Source organism: Lagenorhynchus albirostris, chromosome X (assembly GCF_949774975.1).
Source record: "Lagenorhynchus albirostris chromosome X, mLagAlb1.1, whole genome shotgun sequence".
NCBI lineage: Eukaryota > Metazoa > Chordata > Mammalia > Artiodactyla > Delphinidae > Lagenorhynchus > Lagenorhynchus albirostris.
This window is the reverse complement of record NC_083116.1, coordinates 72,473,243-72,489,822: the sequence shown is the minus strand read 5'-3', so window position 1 is coordinate 72,489,822 and position 16,580 is coordinate 72,473,243. Positions and strand designations below refer to the sequence as shown.

The following is a 16,580-nucleotide window of genomic DNA, read 5'->3' as shown; positions in this document are numbered from 1 at the left end:
CTTTCCATCTTTCTGATCAGCACCCCTCAGCCTGCTGCTCAGCAACTCTCATGGTCACAAGGTGGCTGTTGCATTTTAGGCATTGCATCCAAACATGGAAATACCACTGACAAAAGGAGAGGAAGGCCTCTCTTCCTGTGTGTTTATTTTTATCACTCAGGAAACCTTTCCCAGAATCTCCCTAGCATGCTTCCCCCCATGTCTCAGTGGCCTGAGTTTCATCATGCCTATAACTAAACCAACCACTGGCAAAAAGGATGAAATGACCATGACTGGCTGAGAGGAGCAGAGAGCCAGGTGGAGGAGGGTGGGGTACATAAAAAAGTGGGGATTCTGCCCACAAGAAGGAAGGGAGAGATGCCTACTGAGTTGATAAACAATCCTGTCTGCTAGGATCCCTTATGGAATAACCAGCCCTTCCTCATTCAGCTATCCGGTCATCACTTCCAAACTGGAAGGACTGTCTGGGAATATCACTGGGGTGTGCAGAGTGAGGGTGGGTAAGGACCTGAAGATACCTCTCCCATCAATCTATCACAGGGGCCAGACACTTCACCTTTAGAGAGGCACTCCTTTGCCTTCTTACTCTTGCCTCCTCATAAAATGCAAATACTCTTGATCAAAATAAAACTATGGTGTCTCTCTTTGGGAGACTACTAACTGGAAAGGGACACAAGGGAATTTTGTGGGGAGCTAGAAATGTTCTATATCTTGATCTGGGTGGTGGTTACATGTATGTATACATAGGTGTAGTAGTTTCTTATTGCTGCTGTAAAAAATGACCACAGACTTGGTGCCTTAAAACGCCATTTATTCTCTTACAGCTCTGGAGGTCAGAAGTCCAAGATCAGGTTCACTGGGCCAAAATCAAGGTATGAGCAGGGCTATGCCTGAACTGTGACAGCCACTCGGCAACCATGAGGGACTATAGGGAAGAATCTGTGTCCTTGCCTTTTCCAGTTTCTAGAGCTGCATTCCTCCATCTTCAAAGCCCAGACATAGCATCTGGCTGCAGTCCTCATATTGCCTTCTGTCTCTGCAGTTAAATCTCCCTCTATATCCCTCTGCTTCCCTCTTATAAACAGACTAGTGATTACATTTAGGGCCCGCCCGGATGATCCAAAATAGTCTTCCCCTCTCAAGATCCTAAATTTAATCACATCTGCAAAGTCCTGTTTTGCCATATAAGGTAACATTTATTGGTTCCAGGGATTAGGACCTGATATCCTTGGGGACGCATTATTCAGCCTTCCACAGTAGGTAAAAATTCATCAAGCTGTGCAATTAAAATTTGTGCATTTTACTTTTGCTAAATTATACCTCCGGCAAGAAATGCACATACTCCAGGAAAAGAGAGAATGGTTTAAGTTCAATCATAATAATGAATTAAAGGCCTATGAGATCTACGTCCTGTTGAGAGTACCATGGGCCTGAGTTGAAAGAGGGGCTAAGCTTCAAGTGTGGGTCTGAAGACAAAAATGGGTTGAAGGCTAGTCCAAAAGTACATTCATTCTGACTTTTCACCTTCTCCATAGACACCAACCTTCTCTGCAGAGTCTGGGCTTCTAGCTGTAGCTGAAAATCCCTGAGAAGGAGAGAGTTACAATGACTAAAAGCCAAGGCCCTGGGATGCATACTAACAAGGAATGGCAAAGGCTAACTCGGTTATTTGGGCAAAGAGATTATAGGACAGCTAGCTCTCCAGTGCCCACAGTGGGGGGTGGGAGATAGGGAAGGCCCAGCCCCCTGAGCCACGGACATAGTCACCCTCTGAGGAATGGACACGCTGTCGTGGAGGGTTGAGGGCTGCATCTATGGATAGATACTAAAGCGCAGCCGGCACTATGGTGAGGTGAGGTGGTGTAGGGTCCTGTAACCCCAGAGCTTGGATATCCTGTCTCTACATCCCCCATGTTCATGAAGCCTGGGCCTGGGCCCTATGAGAAGGACATCCAAGAAAGGAAGATTACTTTTGTTGCTACCATTGTGGGGAGTCCTGGCAGCTGCAGGACAGAAATATCTCTAATTCCATGAGTGGTCATATGAGGCGAGGGAAGCTGCTTAGAGCCTATAGCGTGGACTTAGTTTTAGGGATTGGAGAGAGTCAAGGGCTGGGGGGCAGGAAAGGTTTACTTCAGGTGGGGGTGATATAGATGTCAATTGCTTTTTCCATCCACAGGCAACATCCTGCCCAGAGAACCTGCCCCTGGGCCAAGAATCCTTTGTTACCTTCCTCTCCAACAAGAAAAGAAGTTCAATGCTCACAGACATGTGCACACAGCTCAACACACTCAGCCTCCCCTGCCCTACCCGACCCACATGTACGGAAGATTGACTCCTGCTGTGCACATAAGCTGGGATAATCGGGTCTCTAAACATCACTTCAAGAGTCCCAAGTCCTAAGGAGTGGGGGGCTGGGGAAGGGGTGCTCTTTCCCATACCTTTGGCTTTTGTGTGGCCTGTAATAGTTGATCAAGAGATATAGAAAGACTGGAATGTGACACAAGGCTCTCCTTTCAGAATCACAAAGGCCTATGCTTTGAGCCCTCCTATTTCTATCTCTCACATTGCTTTTCTTTTAATGTCCCAGAGTCCCCTTTGATCCCGGTCCTCAGGTTCAAGGCCTCACAAGGCCAAAACCTTGTAGTTCCCTTTCTCAAGCTCCCCTGACTTTAACACCATCAGATTCAACCCCTGACTCCGGCCCTGTCCCAGCAGCAAGAGCCTGCTAATCTTTTAGCCACTAATCTTTTAGCCACTAATCTGCTTTCCAAACTCTTGGCACCTGAGCTATTTATAAAGCAGTATTTCATGCCCCCCCAGAACCCTATTCTTCTCCCCTGACCCCCACCAATCTAAAAACTCAGAGGACCTTGGGTATAAGAGGTTGGGGAGGCGAGCATAGTGACCAGAGCTGGAGACGGATGTGAGCTTCATCTTCCTCCCCAGGTAAGAGTCCAAAGTCTTCTATTTCCAGCCCATACTAGGCCCCATATCCCCTGCCCTTAGCACCCCCATCAGTATATCAAGAAGCACTTGAAGGGCACCTTTCCTGACACAGCTGACAGGCACTCAGGCTGAGAGACCCTGGGGGAGACCTCTGGAAGCTCCCCTAAGTTCACCCCTCAAGCCAGATCTAATACACATCAAAGAAAAGCATTAGAGAGACGTCTTCCTCTCTCTAAGTATCCCTACTCCAAGGCTTAGCACCTGGGGACATGGATGGAGATAAGGGTGGGAAAATCTGGGGAGGGTGATGAGAGCGATGAATAGGTTCAAGGAAGGCTTTCAACCCCCATACAGGTTTCTGCCACCAACAACCACGAGCGTTAGGGTACCAACCTTTTCTCTCCCGCAAATTTCTCCTTTCTTAGCTGAGTGTTAAGGCCACCGTGAAGTGAACTCAGGATCAGAATCCATTGCAGGAGCAAAGCCAGAGTCTGGGTTTTGTTCATTCATTCATTCATTCATTCGTGTATCTAACAAACATGTCTTGGTGCCTACCGTGTGCCAGGTGATGTTCAGACTCATCCAGTCCAATTCTCCTCATACTTTCCTGGATGGAGGCCTTTCTCCAGACAAATTTCTTCTCTCAAAAGGCTCTCAAGAGTGCCCCAGCTATTTCAAAAAGCCTCTCTCTTTCTGGAGAAAAGACAGTATGGTTAGTCAACAATTCATAAAAACTAGGGAAGGTTTTTTCCAATGTCCAGGATAGTTGAGATTATGGCTGAATAAGTAACCTTGGCACAAGGGAGAATAGGAAGCGTGGATGGTGGTGAGGTGTCTATCTAAGAAGAAAAGGTTTCATCCCACTAGGTGTGTCTGGATGGTATACCAGAGCCAGGTAAGGAGAATAGGGACCAAATGATTGAGCCTTCCCCCTTCTTTCCCTTTTGCCAGAAAAGGCTCAACAACAACGCCATGGCCAACATATCCAGGTAAGTAAGAACTCCTAATTCTCTGAATCTGTGACTTGTCACTTACCCAAACCCAAGTACTTGCCTTTGGGGTGAAGGGGTTTGCAACCTCTCCCCAACTTGTGTCTTGGACTCTATCCCAACTGCCTCCACCTTTGTGTCATTTCGCTCTCCCTGGGCCTCTTCTTTTTTTCTTTTCCAGCTCCTCCCCAATCCCACCAGTAAGATTTATTTATTATTTATTTATTTTTGGCTGCGTTGGGTCTTAGTTGCGGCACGTGGAATCTTGGTTGCAGCGCGCGGACTTCTCTCTAGTTGTGGCGTGTGGGTTTTCTCTTCTCCAGTTGTGGAGTGCAAGTTCCAGGGCACATGGGCTCTGTAGTTGTGGCGCACGGGGTCCAGAGTGTGTGGGCTCTGTAGCTTGTGGCACTCGGGCTCTCTTGTTGAGGCCCGAGAGCTCAGTAGTTGTGGCACACAGGCTTAGTTGCCCCAAGGCATGTGGGATCTTAGTTCCCTCACCAGGGATCGAACCTGCGTCCCCTGCATTGTAAGGTGGATTCTTTACCACTGGACCTCCAGAGAAGTCCCTGGGCCTCTTCTTCTAATCCTAGAAATATTTCCTTTTCTCCCCCACTTCCCTTTCTCTTCTTCTCCCCTTCCCTTCTCTTCCAATCCCCCTCCCTATCCTCTGATTTTCTCCTCATAGGGTATTTAAGAAGACCTGCTCCAATGGCAAGGTGAGAGAACCTGGCCCAGCTGGGCAAATAAGAGGGCAAAAGGGATAGGTGGGTACGTCCTTCAAGGTCTCAGGGGTTTGGGTTGGGGGCTTCAGGGGAATCTTTTCAAAGATGATTATGAGAATAACATGGGAGGTTGTTCCACAACAGCTCTCCATCTACCTGGGGAAACGGGACTTCGTGGACCATGTGGACATGGTGGAACCCATTGGTCAGTGAGTCCAAAAAGGGAAAGAGCCCGGGGAGAAGGGAATGGGGGTGAGGGAGTAAAAGAAAGCCAAGAAAGGACCATGCAGAAGAGGAGGCCAATTAAAGAGAAAAATGGGAGGAACCATTCAGGGGTCAACTTCTGTTTCATAGTCTGAGGACCTTTCCTGACCAGAGGGCCATCTCTCCCCCTCTCCACAGATGGTGTAGTCCTGGTTGACCCTGATTACTTAAAAGGTCGAAAGAGTAAGTAAAAATCCTTGTTGGTCTGTGTATGTGCCAGGAACCCCAACCTAAAATGTTACACATGCCAGGCAAGTAACCTGAATGAGTGGAGTGGACGTGTGGACCAGAAGGGTATAAGAAAATATAAAAGTAGTGGGAACTGTGAATGTCTTGTCTGGTGGAGGCTAACCACTGAGAATTTCAGCCCAGTGTGGCCAGATTTTCCAATTGTTAAAGAGGAACTGGAAATGAAGCTCAGAATACAACCTTGAGAGGCCCAAAGTCTGAAAAGATTCTAGTGCCCCTTCCCCAAATGATATTCAAAATAGATATATTTCTAAACATAAATGAAATTTTGTTTTTCAAGATCACACAAAATTTACATGTGTGCTGAAATTAAGTCTTTTTCTAAAATTTCTGATTTTCTCCATTACTGTTGGTGGTGCCTCTGCTTAGGCTGCCCATGGAAAGATCCAGTACACCAGAAATCCATATTTTAATGCAAATTTCCTGATTTTCAAATGTTGGCAACTAATTAAAAGATTTTTAAAGGCCTGGATAAATCAAAAAACTTTATTTTTCCATAGGCTGGATGTGACCTTCAGCCTGCCACTTTGCATTTGCTTTTTCCTTTAATTGCATATGTCTTTTCATATTTCCTTTGTGTAGGGAAACCCATTTTTTCCATTAAAAAAATCCCAAACAAAGAAACAAACAAAACAATAACTACAGCAAGTAACAGCAAGCGACATTGCTCTGGCCACAGGATTATATATCCAGATTACACTGAAATATTGTTTTGCCACTTTTTTTTCCTTTTAATTCTTATGCTGTGATCCAATTAGACTGAAAATTGGGTTTGATTTGAAAAAGGCTCAGAATAAATTGATGAATACTAGTTCATATGTAACCTTTAGATACTGTGGAATAAACCAGACTTAGTCGCTCAGATTAAACAGTGCAGATAAGCAGTCCACCCAGTTTTAAATAGCAGAGGAACTTTGGGGTATGGCCAGTAAATTAACCAACTTATTTAAGACTCTCAATTACTCTGTAGTTCTAAAACCTAAATCATTTTTTCACAGTCCTACAAAGTCTTCAGAATAACCTACAGAAAGAAATCTTTAGTTGAATAAATGCATGTCAATCCAGGAATAAGATGTGTTTTTTCCTTTAATTCTAATCTTCTTCATGTCCCTTAGTAGTTTTATATTATTATTCATTTAAGTTGTATATATTTAAGTTTATTCCTTAGCTACTGTATATGTTTTGTTACTTTTATGAAGATAATCTTATTTGCATCATATTTTCAAATATGCTTTTTTTTCCTTTTGAGGTGCATTTGTTGATGTGAAATATGCTTACGCTACACCCTGAATGAAAAAGGCTGGTTGTAGGGCAATATATGTGGTTGTGCGAATGAAGTGCGGTTTAACAAAAATTGATGTGTGATCTCTCTGTATTATTTCTTACAACTGCATGTGATGATCTCAAAATAAAATGTTTCATTTAAAAAAGGCAATGAGAGAGAAGTCAATAGCTAAGGTGGCCTTATGTTTAATTATAGAAACAAAGTTGGGAAGCAAATGCAACAGAAATTAACAGCAGTTATCTCTGGAATATGATGTATGATGGCAGGGCTTTGATTCTCTTTGTGTTTTCTGATTGCCACACAATTAATATGTATTGTTTATATAATAAACACAAATATAAATTAATAACTTTAGAATAGATGTTGAATTAAAAAAAAATAAAAACAAGCTATTTCCTAACACACTAAAAAAAGGATGATTCTAAACTGCCAGAGAGCCAGTAAGGTCTTGGGGGTGGGGTGATGCCCTCCCCACATGCCACAGCGGGATGTGACAGAACAATTCATCTGATTAACACCTTTACCTCAGGGGCTATTAGATACCCTTCTGCCTGGTCTCACCTGATCTTTTTCTGTCTTATTTCTCATCTCTTTCATTTCCTCCCTTCCATTGTTTCCTTCCAGCCACCTCTTTTCCTCTTTTTCTCATCTTCTGTTTTTTCCTTTCCTTTGACCCCTCTTTCCTTTTCCTTTTCTTTCTCTCTCCCTTTCCCACTTTTATTGGCATAATTGGGAACCAAGGTGAATTTAATTTGTTGTATCTTTTGAAAATTGTTAAGTTTGTCTTCATTGTAGAAATATTAGAAAGTACAGATGAAGGAGAAAAAGACTGTAATCCTCTCACCCAGAGATAATCACTAATATTTCACTTCATATTTTCTGAGCAAAAATATCTATATTTTTATTAAAAATACTATATTATAAATAACATTTTCTAATCTTTTTTACCTATGCAATATGTAAAAATCTATAAAGTTTTAAGTTGCCTAGTAGTATATTGTATGGGTGTACCATAATATATTTAGCCAACTTCAATCGTTGGACATTTTTTGCTATGATAAACAACCCCATAAAGTACATGCTTGTATGTATTTCTTTTCATACTTGTCCAATTATTTCTTTAGACTAAATGCCTAGAAAAGGAATGAATGACCAAAGGGCAGTCACACATTTTTAAAGGTTTCTATTGCCAAATTGCCCTCTAAAATGGTTGTACCAATTAACTCTCCCTCCTGCAGGGTATGAAGTTGCCCATTGCCCCAGTCATTATAAACACTACCATTATCATTACTTTCAGTCTTTGTTGTATCTTTTGAATATAGATTCATTTTCTTTGCTTGCTCGTAATTTTAAAAGCAGATAATCTGGCTGTTTGTTGTTTTGATCTCTTAAAAACACAAAAATGACTTGCTTTCTACTAGTGTGTGGCTCTTGGTAGTTTTCTTTTCTTTGGGTCAGGGCTCCTGATTAAAAGTAAGATTCCCCACCCCTGTTCTAAATCTTTCCTTCCCTCAGTCTCTGTCACTGTCTTTGGACAGCTATCTTTCTGTACCCCATCCCACACCTTTAGTGCACTCAAGTGACTTTCTATTTGCCCCTAATCTGAGGTACTAGCTGCAATGTATAAGTTCATTTATAACTGTTCCACTTTTCTAATATTCCCATGATCGTCACCATCATCATCCACATCTAATTTAAATTTCCAAAGGGATTTCTCATTCATCAACTCCTTACAACCATCCTATGAGTTAAGTTGGGCACATACGAGACTGGGCTTTGGAGTCAGGCCTGAGTTGAAATCCTGGGTTGTCACTTAGCTGCTCTGAGCTCATTTTCTCTACCTGTAAAGTGGAGGTAATAATACTTCAGAGGATTATTGTGAGGTCCAAATAACATATGTAGAGCTCTCAGTGCAGTCCTATTATTGACAGGTGAAATAATTGAGGCTCAGACAACTCGAGGGACTTATGCAAGTCATATTCAAGCCCAAGTATTCTGACCCTAGAGAATTATGTAATGAATACCCTGTACTCACCACCTAGCTTTAAAAAGAATCACAGAATCAAACTGAAGTCTCCTGTGTATCCTTCCCTAATCCCATACTCCTTCCTCCCTCCCTCCTTTTCTTCCTGCCTCCACCGCAGATAATTACTATCCTGAATTTGATGTTTATTACTCCCATGATGTTTCTATACTTCTACTCTATATTTATATATCAGTGAGTGACTTTGGTACTGTTCTACATGCTTTTCAACTTTACGTACATGGTATCAGATTGTGCATATCATCGTGCAGCTAGCATTTTTTACTCAATAGTTTTTGAGACTTAACCATGTTAATACATGGAGTTTAGTTCATTTATTTTAACCTCAGTTTAGTATTCCATGATATGAATATACCACAACTGTTTACCCATTCTCCCATTGATAGGTATTTAAATCATTTCCAATCTTATGCTATGACAAACGTTGACGCAATGAACATTCTCATAGGTATCTCCTTATAGACATGAGCAAGACTTCCTCTAAATTCGTCTTAGATCATAAGATATGAGAAGATTCAGCTTTACTGGATAGTGCCCAACAGTTTTCCAAAGTGGTTGTACTGATTTGTTAGCAATTTTTTTTCTGCATTCCCTTGACCAACTACAAATCTCTAGGTCCTTGAATTTTCTATTGTATCAGTCTTAACATCTTACTGGTTTCCTCATTAATTGAATTGTCCTCTGTAAAAAAATAAATAAATAAACCTAGGGACTCTGACAGAAAAAAAAAGTGGTTGTACTAATGTATATTCCCACCACAGTGTGTAATGAACCCCATTGCTCCACATCTGGAGCACTGCTCAACACATAGTGCTGTCAGACTTTAAAGTTTTTGACAATATGATGGCTGTGAAGTGTTATCACATTGTGGGTTTTTTAAAATTATTTATTTATTTATTTGGCTGTGCTGGGTCTTAGTTGCGGCATGCAGGATCTTCGTTGTGGCATGCGGGATTTTTTTTTAGTTGCAGCATGCAGGATCTTTTAGTTGCGGCATGTGAACTCTGTTTTTTTTTTTTCCCGGTATGCGGGCCTCTCACTGTTGTGGCCTCTCCCGTTGTGGAGCACAGGCTCCGGACGTGCAGGCTCAGCGGCCATGGCTCACGGGCCCAGCCGCTCTGCGGCGTGTGGGATCTTCCCGGACCGGGGCATGAACCCGTGTCCCCTGTATCGGCAGGCGGACTCTCAACCACTGCGCCACCAGGGAAGCCCCATGTGAACTCTTAGTTGTGGCATGTGGGATCTAGTTCCCTGACCAGGAATCGAACCCAGGTCCCCTGCATTGGGAGCACAGAGCCTTAACCACGGGACCACCAGGGAAGTCCTCTCACTGTGGTTTTAATTTGTACTTATCTGATTATCATTAGACTGGACATGTTTTCATACCTTATTGGCCATTCTGTTCTGCTCTTCTGTGCAGAGTCTATTCATAAACTTTGCACACTTTTATATTGGGCTGTTTTCATTTTTATTACTGATTTGTGGGAGTTCTTTATGTATTATGAACACTAAACTTTTGTTTGTTATATGTGTTGCAAGTATTTCCTCTCAGGCTTTTGCTTGTTTCATTATTTATAAAGACACTTAATGTAAAGAACTTTTAAATTTTACTATAGTCAAATGTATTGATCCTTTTCTTTATGGCCATACTGTTTTGATCATATTACATTGTCTCTCCATGTCTTCCTCTGAGCTATTTAAGATCTCCTTTCCCCCTCAGGTCTGACAGGTCACTCTCTTCCTCCTTTGCCTGCAGTGTTTGTCATGTTGACGTGTGCCTTTCGCTATGGCCATGATGACTTGGATGTGATTGGTCTGACGTTCCGCAAAGATCTGTATGTACAGGTCCAGCAAGTGGTCCCAGCTGAGCACAGCAGCCCCCAGGGGCCCCTCACAGTCCTGCAGGAGCGACTGCTGCACAAGCTGGGGGACAATGCCTACCCTTTTACCCTGCAGGTACTGACCCCAAGTCCCGGGTAAGGCTTCCAGGGAAGATTAAGAAAGGAAGCTAAAGAAGGAGAACAGAGGAAAGGGGTCCCTGTTTCTTCTGTTTGCTGACCTCCTTCTGATCTTTTAGATGGTTGTCAACCTGCCCTGTTCGGTGACACTGCAGCCAGGTCCTGATGATACAGGGAAGGTGAGGTCTGGGTTCTGAAAAAGAGGGACAGGGGGATAAATGGACAAGACTAGAGAAAGGGACAGTTAAGGGACGGGATCAGACATTTCCTTATAAACCCATGAGGAAGGGAGGGGTAGTGTCAGAAATGAGTTCTTCTTGCTCCTGCCCCTTTGCAGGCCTGTGGTGTTGACTTTGAAGTGAAGAGTTTCTGTGCTGGAAACCTGGAGGAGAAAGTCTCCAAGAGGTATTTCTTTGGTCCTCTCCAAAATCCCTGCCTCCGGCCTGTGCCAGAAAACAGATCTTGCTCTCAGGACAGAAACAGCCCTACTTCTAACCTCTGTAGCACTGTCACCACCAACTCAGATGCCCAGTTCTGATTTCCCTCTGACTCCTCTTCTTTGCTCTAGGGCAAGGGTCAGCAAACTTTCCTGTAAAAGGCCAAAAAAGAAATATTCAGGCTTTGTGAGCAATGTAGTTTTTGTTGTAACTACTCAGCTGTGCCACTGTAGCATGAGAACAGCCATAGGCAGTACGTAAATGAACGAGCGTGGCTTTATTTATGGACACTGAAATTTGAATTTTACATAATTTCCACATGTCATGAAATATTATTGTGGATTTCTTTTCAACCATTAAAAAATGTAATAACCATTCTTAGTTTGCAGGCCATACAGAAACAGGAAGCAGGCCAGATTTGGCCACTGAGCCATAGTTTGCTGACCTGTGGTCTAGATACCTACCTTGAGGGTCCAGAGGAGTTCTCTGACAGAGGCCTCCCACCACCTCCCCTCCCCAAGCAAGGACTGGGCTATGGTGTTAGCATGAGAAAGGTCTGTGGGTCCTAAGGAGACATTCTGGCTGTCCCCTTGGCCTCTACTTAGAGACTCTGTGCGGCTGGTGATTCGGAAAATCCAGTTTGCACCCCTGGAGCCAGGCCCTGGTCCCTGGGCCCAGACTGTTCGCCGCTTCCTTCTGTCAGCTCAGCCCCTACAACTCCAGGCCTGGATGGACAGGGAGGTTTGTCACCCCCATTTAATGCCCCCTACCTTGCAACCCCTCTGACACCCTTTCTTCATTGATCTCCTACTTGGGAAGACAAGGGTGGAAGCCAGGGTGACAAAAGCACTGAGGAAACAAATTCTAGGCCTTGATCTGGGTGTTCTCCCTCCAGTCTTATAATGGGCCTCTCCTCCTGCTTCAGGTTCACTACCACGGCAAATCCATCACTGTCAACGTTTCCATCAACAACTGCACCAACAAGGTCATCAAAAAGATTAAGATTTCAGGTGAGCTTCTTTTCCTATCCTCCGCACCTGGTCCCAAATCCAGAGGTCTTTTTCCAGAACTCTGCCCCACTTACCCAGTCTGCATTCTTCTAGGCTTTCCCTCCATTGCAGGCTTATCAGAACACGTATCTCTGTTTGTCCATATGCACATCTTAGTATATCATGAGTAATGTGCCCGTGTACAAGGGCAGCAAGTTGGGGTCTCGAGGATGACTGACTAATTGTAGTCATGTGTTTTTCCCGGCTCTTCAGTTGACCAGATCACAGATGTCATCCTGTATTCACTAGACAAGTACACCAAGACTGTGTTCGTTCAGGAGTTCATGTGAGCTGGCGCTGGGGCCTGGGTCAGAGAGCCAAGGGATAGGGTGGTGGGACGAGGGCCGGGGTCTGGAGGCAGAGGAGGGGGTTGGGGAAAGAAGGAAGTGGAGAAGAGCCCAGGACTGAGGAACATCAAGGTGAGGGTTGATGTGGAAAGAGGGAGGGATTCTCAAGAGAGCTGGAGGGGGGATACCACAAGAGGATCATCAAGTCCTGAGAGAGGGCAGAGGCATAAGTATTTCCCACCAGAGTGAATTGTTCCCACTCTCCACAGTCAGACATGCCAGCTCTCTTGGATACTCCAGTAGTTTCATGGAATCGTGCAAAAAACTCTTGGGAATGAGAATCACTTAGTTGGCAAGCCTAGCTTAAGTTCATCTCTTCTTTTCCTTTGAAAGGGAGACTATAGCTGCTAACTCCACCTTCTCCAAGAGCTTTGCAGTAACCCCACTCCTGGCTGCCAACTGTCAGAAACAGGGCCTGGCACTGGATGGCAAATTCAAGCATGGTGATACCAATCTGGCCTCTAGCACGATGTAAGCTCAAATGTAACTCCCAACCTTCATTTTCTACCCCCAACCCATTCTGTGTGCTATATGTACAGTTATGAGGTTTCACCTCCAATGAAGCCTACCTGTTTTTAAAAATGTCCCTAGGTCAGTGTTCAGAGCTGCCTCCAGGCAAGAGGGCTGACAGTAAGCTAAATAATACCCATGGGACCAATGGCAGGCTTAGGTCATAGGCAACAAGAAAGGAAAAAGTGGAAAGGAAAAATTCCTTATGTTGTATAATATTTCACAGCTCATAAAGGTCTTACGTATGGTACTGTTATCTTCATAAGAATCCCATTAAAGTAGGCTGGATATGTATTCTTATTCTACTTTACACTTAACGACCCTGAGGCTCAGAGAGATGAAGGAACTTGTCCAAGCTTGCGTAGCTAATAAGTGGCAGAGATGGAAAAGATTCTATCACATGTCATCTGGCTCTAACACTGCGATCTCTACAGCAGCTACTCTCTAGTGAAGATAGAAGTTCAATGCAAGACAGATGAGAAATGGAGAGAAAAGAGGACAAAAAGAAGAAAAATATGATAGGAATTGATATAATTCTACCAAATCATTCATTTGGTCCTATGCCTAACACTTGGAGGCCCTAGTGTAAGATGTATCTCCCACCAAAAGCCATCTGCCACCATCTAACAAGCATCAATTCCCACTGCCTTTCCCTATGCCTTATCAATCATGTTGCTATGGACTATTATTGCTTGAAAGAGCCTGAGAAATCATACAAACAGCATTATTTTACAGATAGAGGATCAGCATCCCAGGGCAATGAAGAGACTTTCCCAAGATCATATAGTTTTCTGTGCCTTATTTTTCAATCAGTGGGTTTTCATTGAACACCTGTTACATGCTTATTCCTATGCTAAGCAATGTGGGAGGATACAAAGACGTTTAAGACAGTCTCTGCCTTCAGCCAATTTACAGCCTAAACGGAGAACAAAGAGGAATTTAAATGCAATCTAACAGTTAAATGTTAGTACGTGTGGTTCAGACTACAAATCCAATAGAAGTTAATAGAAGCCAGCACAGCTGGAGAGGGCTTCCTAAAGGAGACAGAAGGAGCTAGAGCTTGAAGAAGGTGTTGGATCTGGATAGCAACAGAGGAAGAAAAGAGTGTTCCGGGTTGGGAACATAGCCTGTGCAAAGGCTAGAAGGTAGGAATCTGCATGGCACGTTCTGATGATGGAGAGAGCATGGGTCCACTTAGGTTGTATCCCAGGTGTTAGGGAGTTAGGGCAGGAAGGTTAGATTGTTAAGGGTCATGAAAGCCAAGCAGTGTAGTAGTCATATTCAGAGAGGTAGGCTCCTGAGCAGAGGGTGACCTGGTAAAACTGGATCTGAGGAACAGAAGTGTGGTCCCAATGAGTAGGAGATCAGAGCCTGGGAGCCCTGTCAGATGACAAAAGGTGCACTGAATGAATTAACCCCCAGCCCCTCCCCTCCAAACACACAACAATGAATACTACCACCTCCAGTCTTCGACCAGGAATGGACAAGGAACTGCTGGGGATCCTGGTGTCCTACAAAGTCAGAGTCAACCTGATGGTGTCCTGTGGAGGGTGAGTAAGAGTGCAGGGTCTGTCTGGGCAGGGGCTGGGGAGCCACTTCTGTTTTCCTCCCAGTTGGACTGACCCACTCAAGCTATTCCCCACCCCTTCTCCTGGACCAGTTTCCCAAACCTGTGAGCTCCACGAACAAGCCACCTTCCCTTCCAGAAACCCATTCTGTGGTTGAGTTGGCCTTACAATCCTTCATTCCCCTGCAAAATTAGGTTGCTACTAACCATTTCCAGCTGCTAATTTTAGGGTGTCATTCTACCCTCAGCATCCTAGGTGACCTGACAGCCAGGTAAGACACTGTGGGGAGGGGGAACTGGGGCAAGAAGGGGAGGATGCGATCAGGAGACGAAAAGAATGACACAGGAGAATCTAAGGGCATCCCAGGACTGAAAAATTGAGGGAGAGGTTCAGGGAGTGGCCTTGGAGGGAAATCTGTAACTCTACCTTGGGATCCTTGCAGTGATGTTGGCGTGGAGCTGCCCTTGATCCTGATGCATCCAAAGCCATCGAACGGTGAGTGACCAGGTGGGACTCACAGGAACAGTGGTCCCAAGGGTTGGGAGGACTGGCAGTTTGGGTAGAGATTGAATAGCAATAGGTAGGTTGGGTGTCTAGGTTTTCAGGGGAAGTTGTGTGTGTGTGTGTGTGTGTGTGTGTTGTGTATATGGGAGGGAGAGGGTTAAAAAGGGAGAGGAATGAGTAACAGGACATTTCTTCAGGGAACTTATCAGCTTCAATCCATATTTCCTTCCCTCTCCATGCTTGCTACAGAGGCTGCTAGGTAAGAAAATGTGAGGCCTGGAAACCTCGCCCCCCTTTCCCCACTGCCACTCTCCATTTTATGACGATGGAAATGGAAAAAAGCTTCCCTGGAGTGTTGCTTTCAATAGGTGTGCAGTGGAAACATATGGTTTAGCTTCGTGTCATAGTTCAGTGCTTTTCATACGCCCCCCTCTTTCCCTTTTTGCGTCCCCCGCCCTCCACCTCCTGCTCTTCTCCCAATCGTCCTTCCCCCTCATCCCTTCCAGTTTTCTTTTTCCTTCCCCCAGCGCCTCCTCACCCTAACTTCTCCCGTCTTTCATTCTCCCATCCCTTCCCTCCTTCCCACCCTCCATTCTTATTTTCCCTCTGGCCCTCATGGGGGCTTTTGTGTTGGCAGACTGGGGAGGACACAAAGGAAACAAGCCAGTGTGATCCAAGTGGGGCGGGGGCAGCTGAGAGGCGGTGAGGATCGGAGTTGGGAAACAGGGAAGGGATCACTTCTCTGGGATCAGGAAACGGGAGTGGATGTGGAAGACGCTCACACAGCTGTTCCTAACCCTCCATTTCCCTCTGCTGCTTCTGCAAGCTCTGAGGACATAGTCATCGAGGAGTTCGCTCAGCAGCAGCCCGGCAGAGAGGAGAGCCAGGAGGCTTTGGCGGCTGAGGGGGATGAGGGCACCTGAGTGCCTGGCTCGGGTGCCTCTGTGTGGAAGCCCCACTGTAACACTCTAATAAATCAGCTTGTCCAGATGCGCCCGCTGATCGCTTTGGTATCTCCTCCTCCCGCAGGAGGGTAATGGAACTACCTAGAATAAGCCACCTCCCCACCCGCCACCCCACATCAGTGATTAGATCTCCTGCAGCACGTGCTTTTCCTCTAAACAACCCTGACTTCCCTCTGGCAAGGCCACCTACCCCTGAGTCCTTCAACTTTCCTTCTGAGCCCTGGTCACCTCTGCCCCCACACCCAACTATCCCACTCCTACCTCGGAGCTGCGGGCAGCGCCTGAGGGGACACAGCCCTGAGACCAGCCCTGAGGGCGACGCTGATGGTTGGACAGAGTGCCATGTGGCCCCAGGAAGCAAGTACCACCCACCTGCCAAGCATACAGCACACCACAAGGCCCACAGCCGAGGCACCCAAGCACCAGTCTCTGCGCAAATCCAAACACTGCAATCCTTGGGGGTCAGAGCAGCGGGGGTCTGGGTTGGGCTTTGGGAACAGGAAGGTGTGATGGTATGGAATGGAACGGGGGGGTTCTCTGGGGAATCAACTTCCTCCTCGCCTAGGGTGACACTTGACCTACTTATCATCACCCACTTTATGTACAACAGCTTTGAAGGCGCCTGCTTGGTGAGCCCACCGCCAAGGCATCACACAGTACATTTTTGCCCCCTTCTTTGGTCAACTTACCCAGGGATTCTTCTCCTCAAAGTTATCTATTGTAAGCGTTGAAAAGCTGAG

General features: G+C 45.2%; 1 protein-coding gene and 1 long non-coding RNA gene across 2 annotated transcripts; one reads left to right on the top strand and one right to left on the bottom strand.

Moving 5' to 3' along the window:
• Nucleotides 1–878: 878 nt before the first annotated feature.
• LOC132513030 (uncharacterized) lies at nt 879–11,092 on the bottom strand. The gene is made up of 4 exons (XR_009538416.1): nt 10,957–11,092; nt 10,562–10,653; nt 3,505–3,642; nt 879–1,585 (listed from the first exon to the last, which is right to left on the bottom strand). It is a non-coding gene; the product is annotated as an uncharacterized LOC132513030 (long non-coding RNA).
• Nucleotides 3,922–15,798, top strand: ARR3 (arrestin 3). Its single transcript, XM_060137246.1, has 16 exons — nt 3,922–3,938; nt 4,624–4,654; nt 4,805–4,865; nt 5,063–5,107; nt 10,259–10,458; nt 10,580–10,639; nt 10,798–10,865; nt 11,503–11,638; nt 11,823–11,907; nt 12,160–12,232; nt 12,627–12,764; nt 14,270–14,353; nt 14,619–14,642; nt 14,814–14,866; nt 15,125–15,134; nt 15,702–15,798. The coding sequence occupies exons 1-16, from the start codon at nt 3,922–3,924 to the stop codon at nt 15,796–15,798; spliced, it is 1,182 nt and encodes a 393-aa protein (XP_059993229.1).
• The last annotated feature ends 782 nt before the right edge of the window (nt 15,799–16,580 follow it).

Coding starts and splice junctions, on each gene's coding strand:
- ARR3 (XM_060137246.1), top strand. Junction 4,655..4,804: donor AGACCTGCTCCAATGGCAAG/GTGAGAGAACCT, acceptor GTTCCACAACAG/CTCTCCATCTACCTGGGGAA. Junction 12,765..14,269: donor AATCTGGCCTCTAGCACGAT/GTAAGCTCAAAT, acceptor TACCACCTCCAG/TCTTCGACCAGGAATGGACA.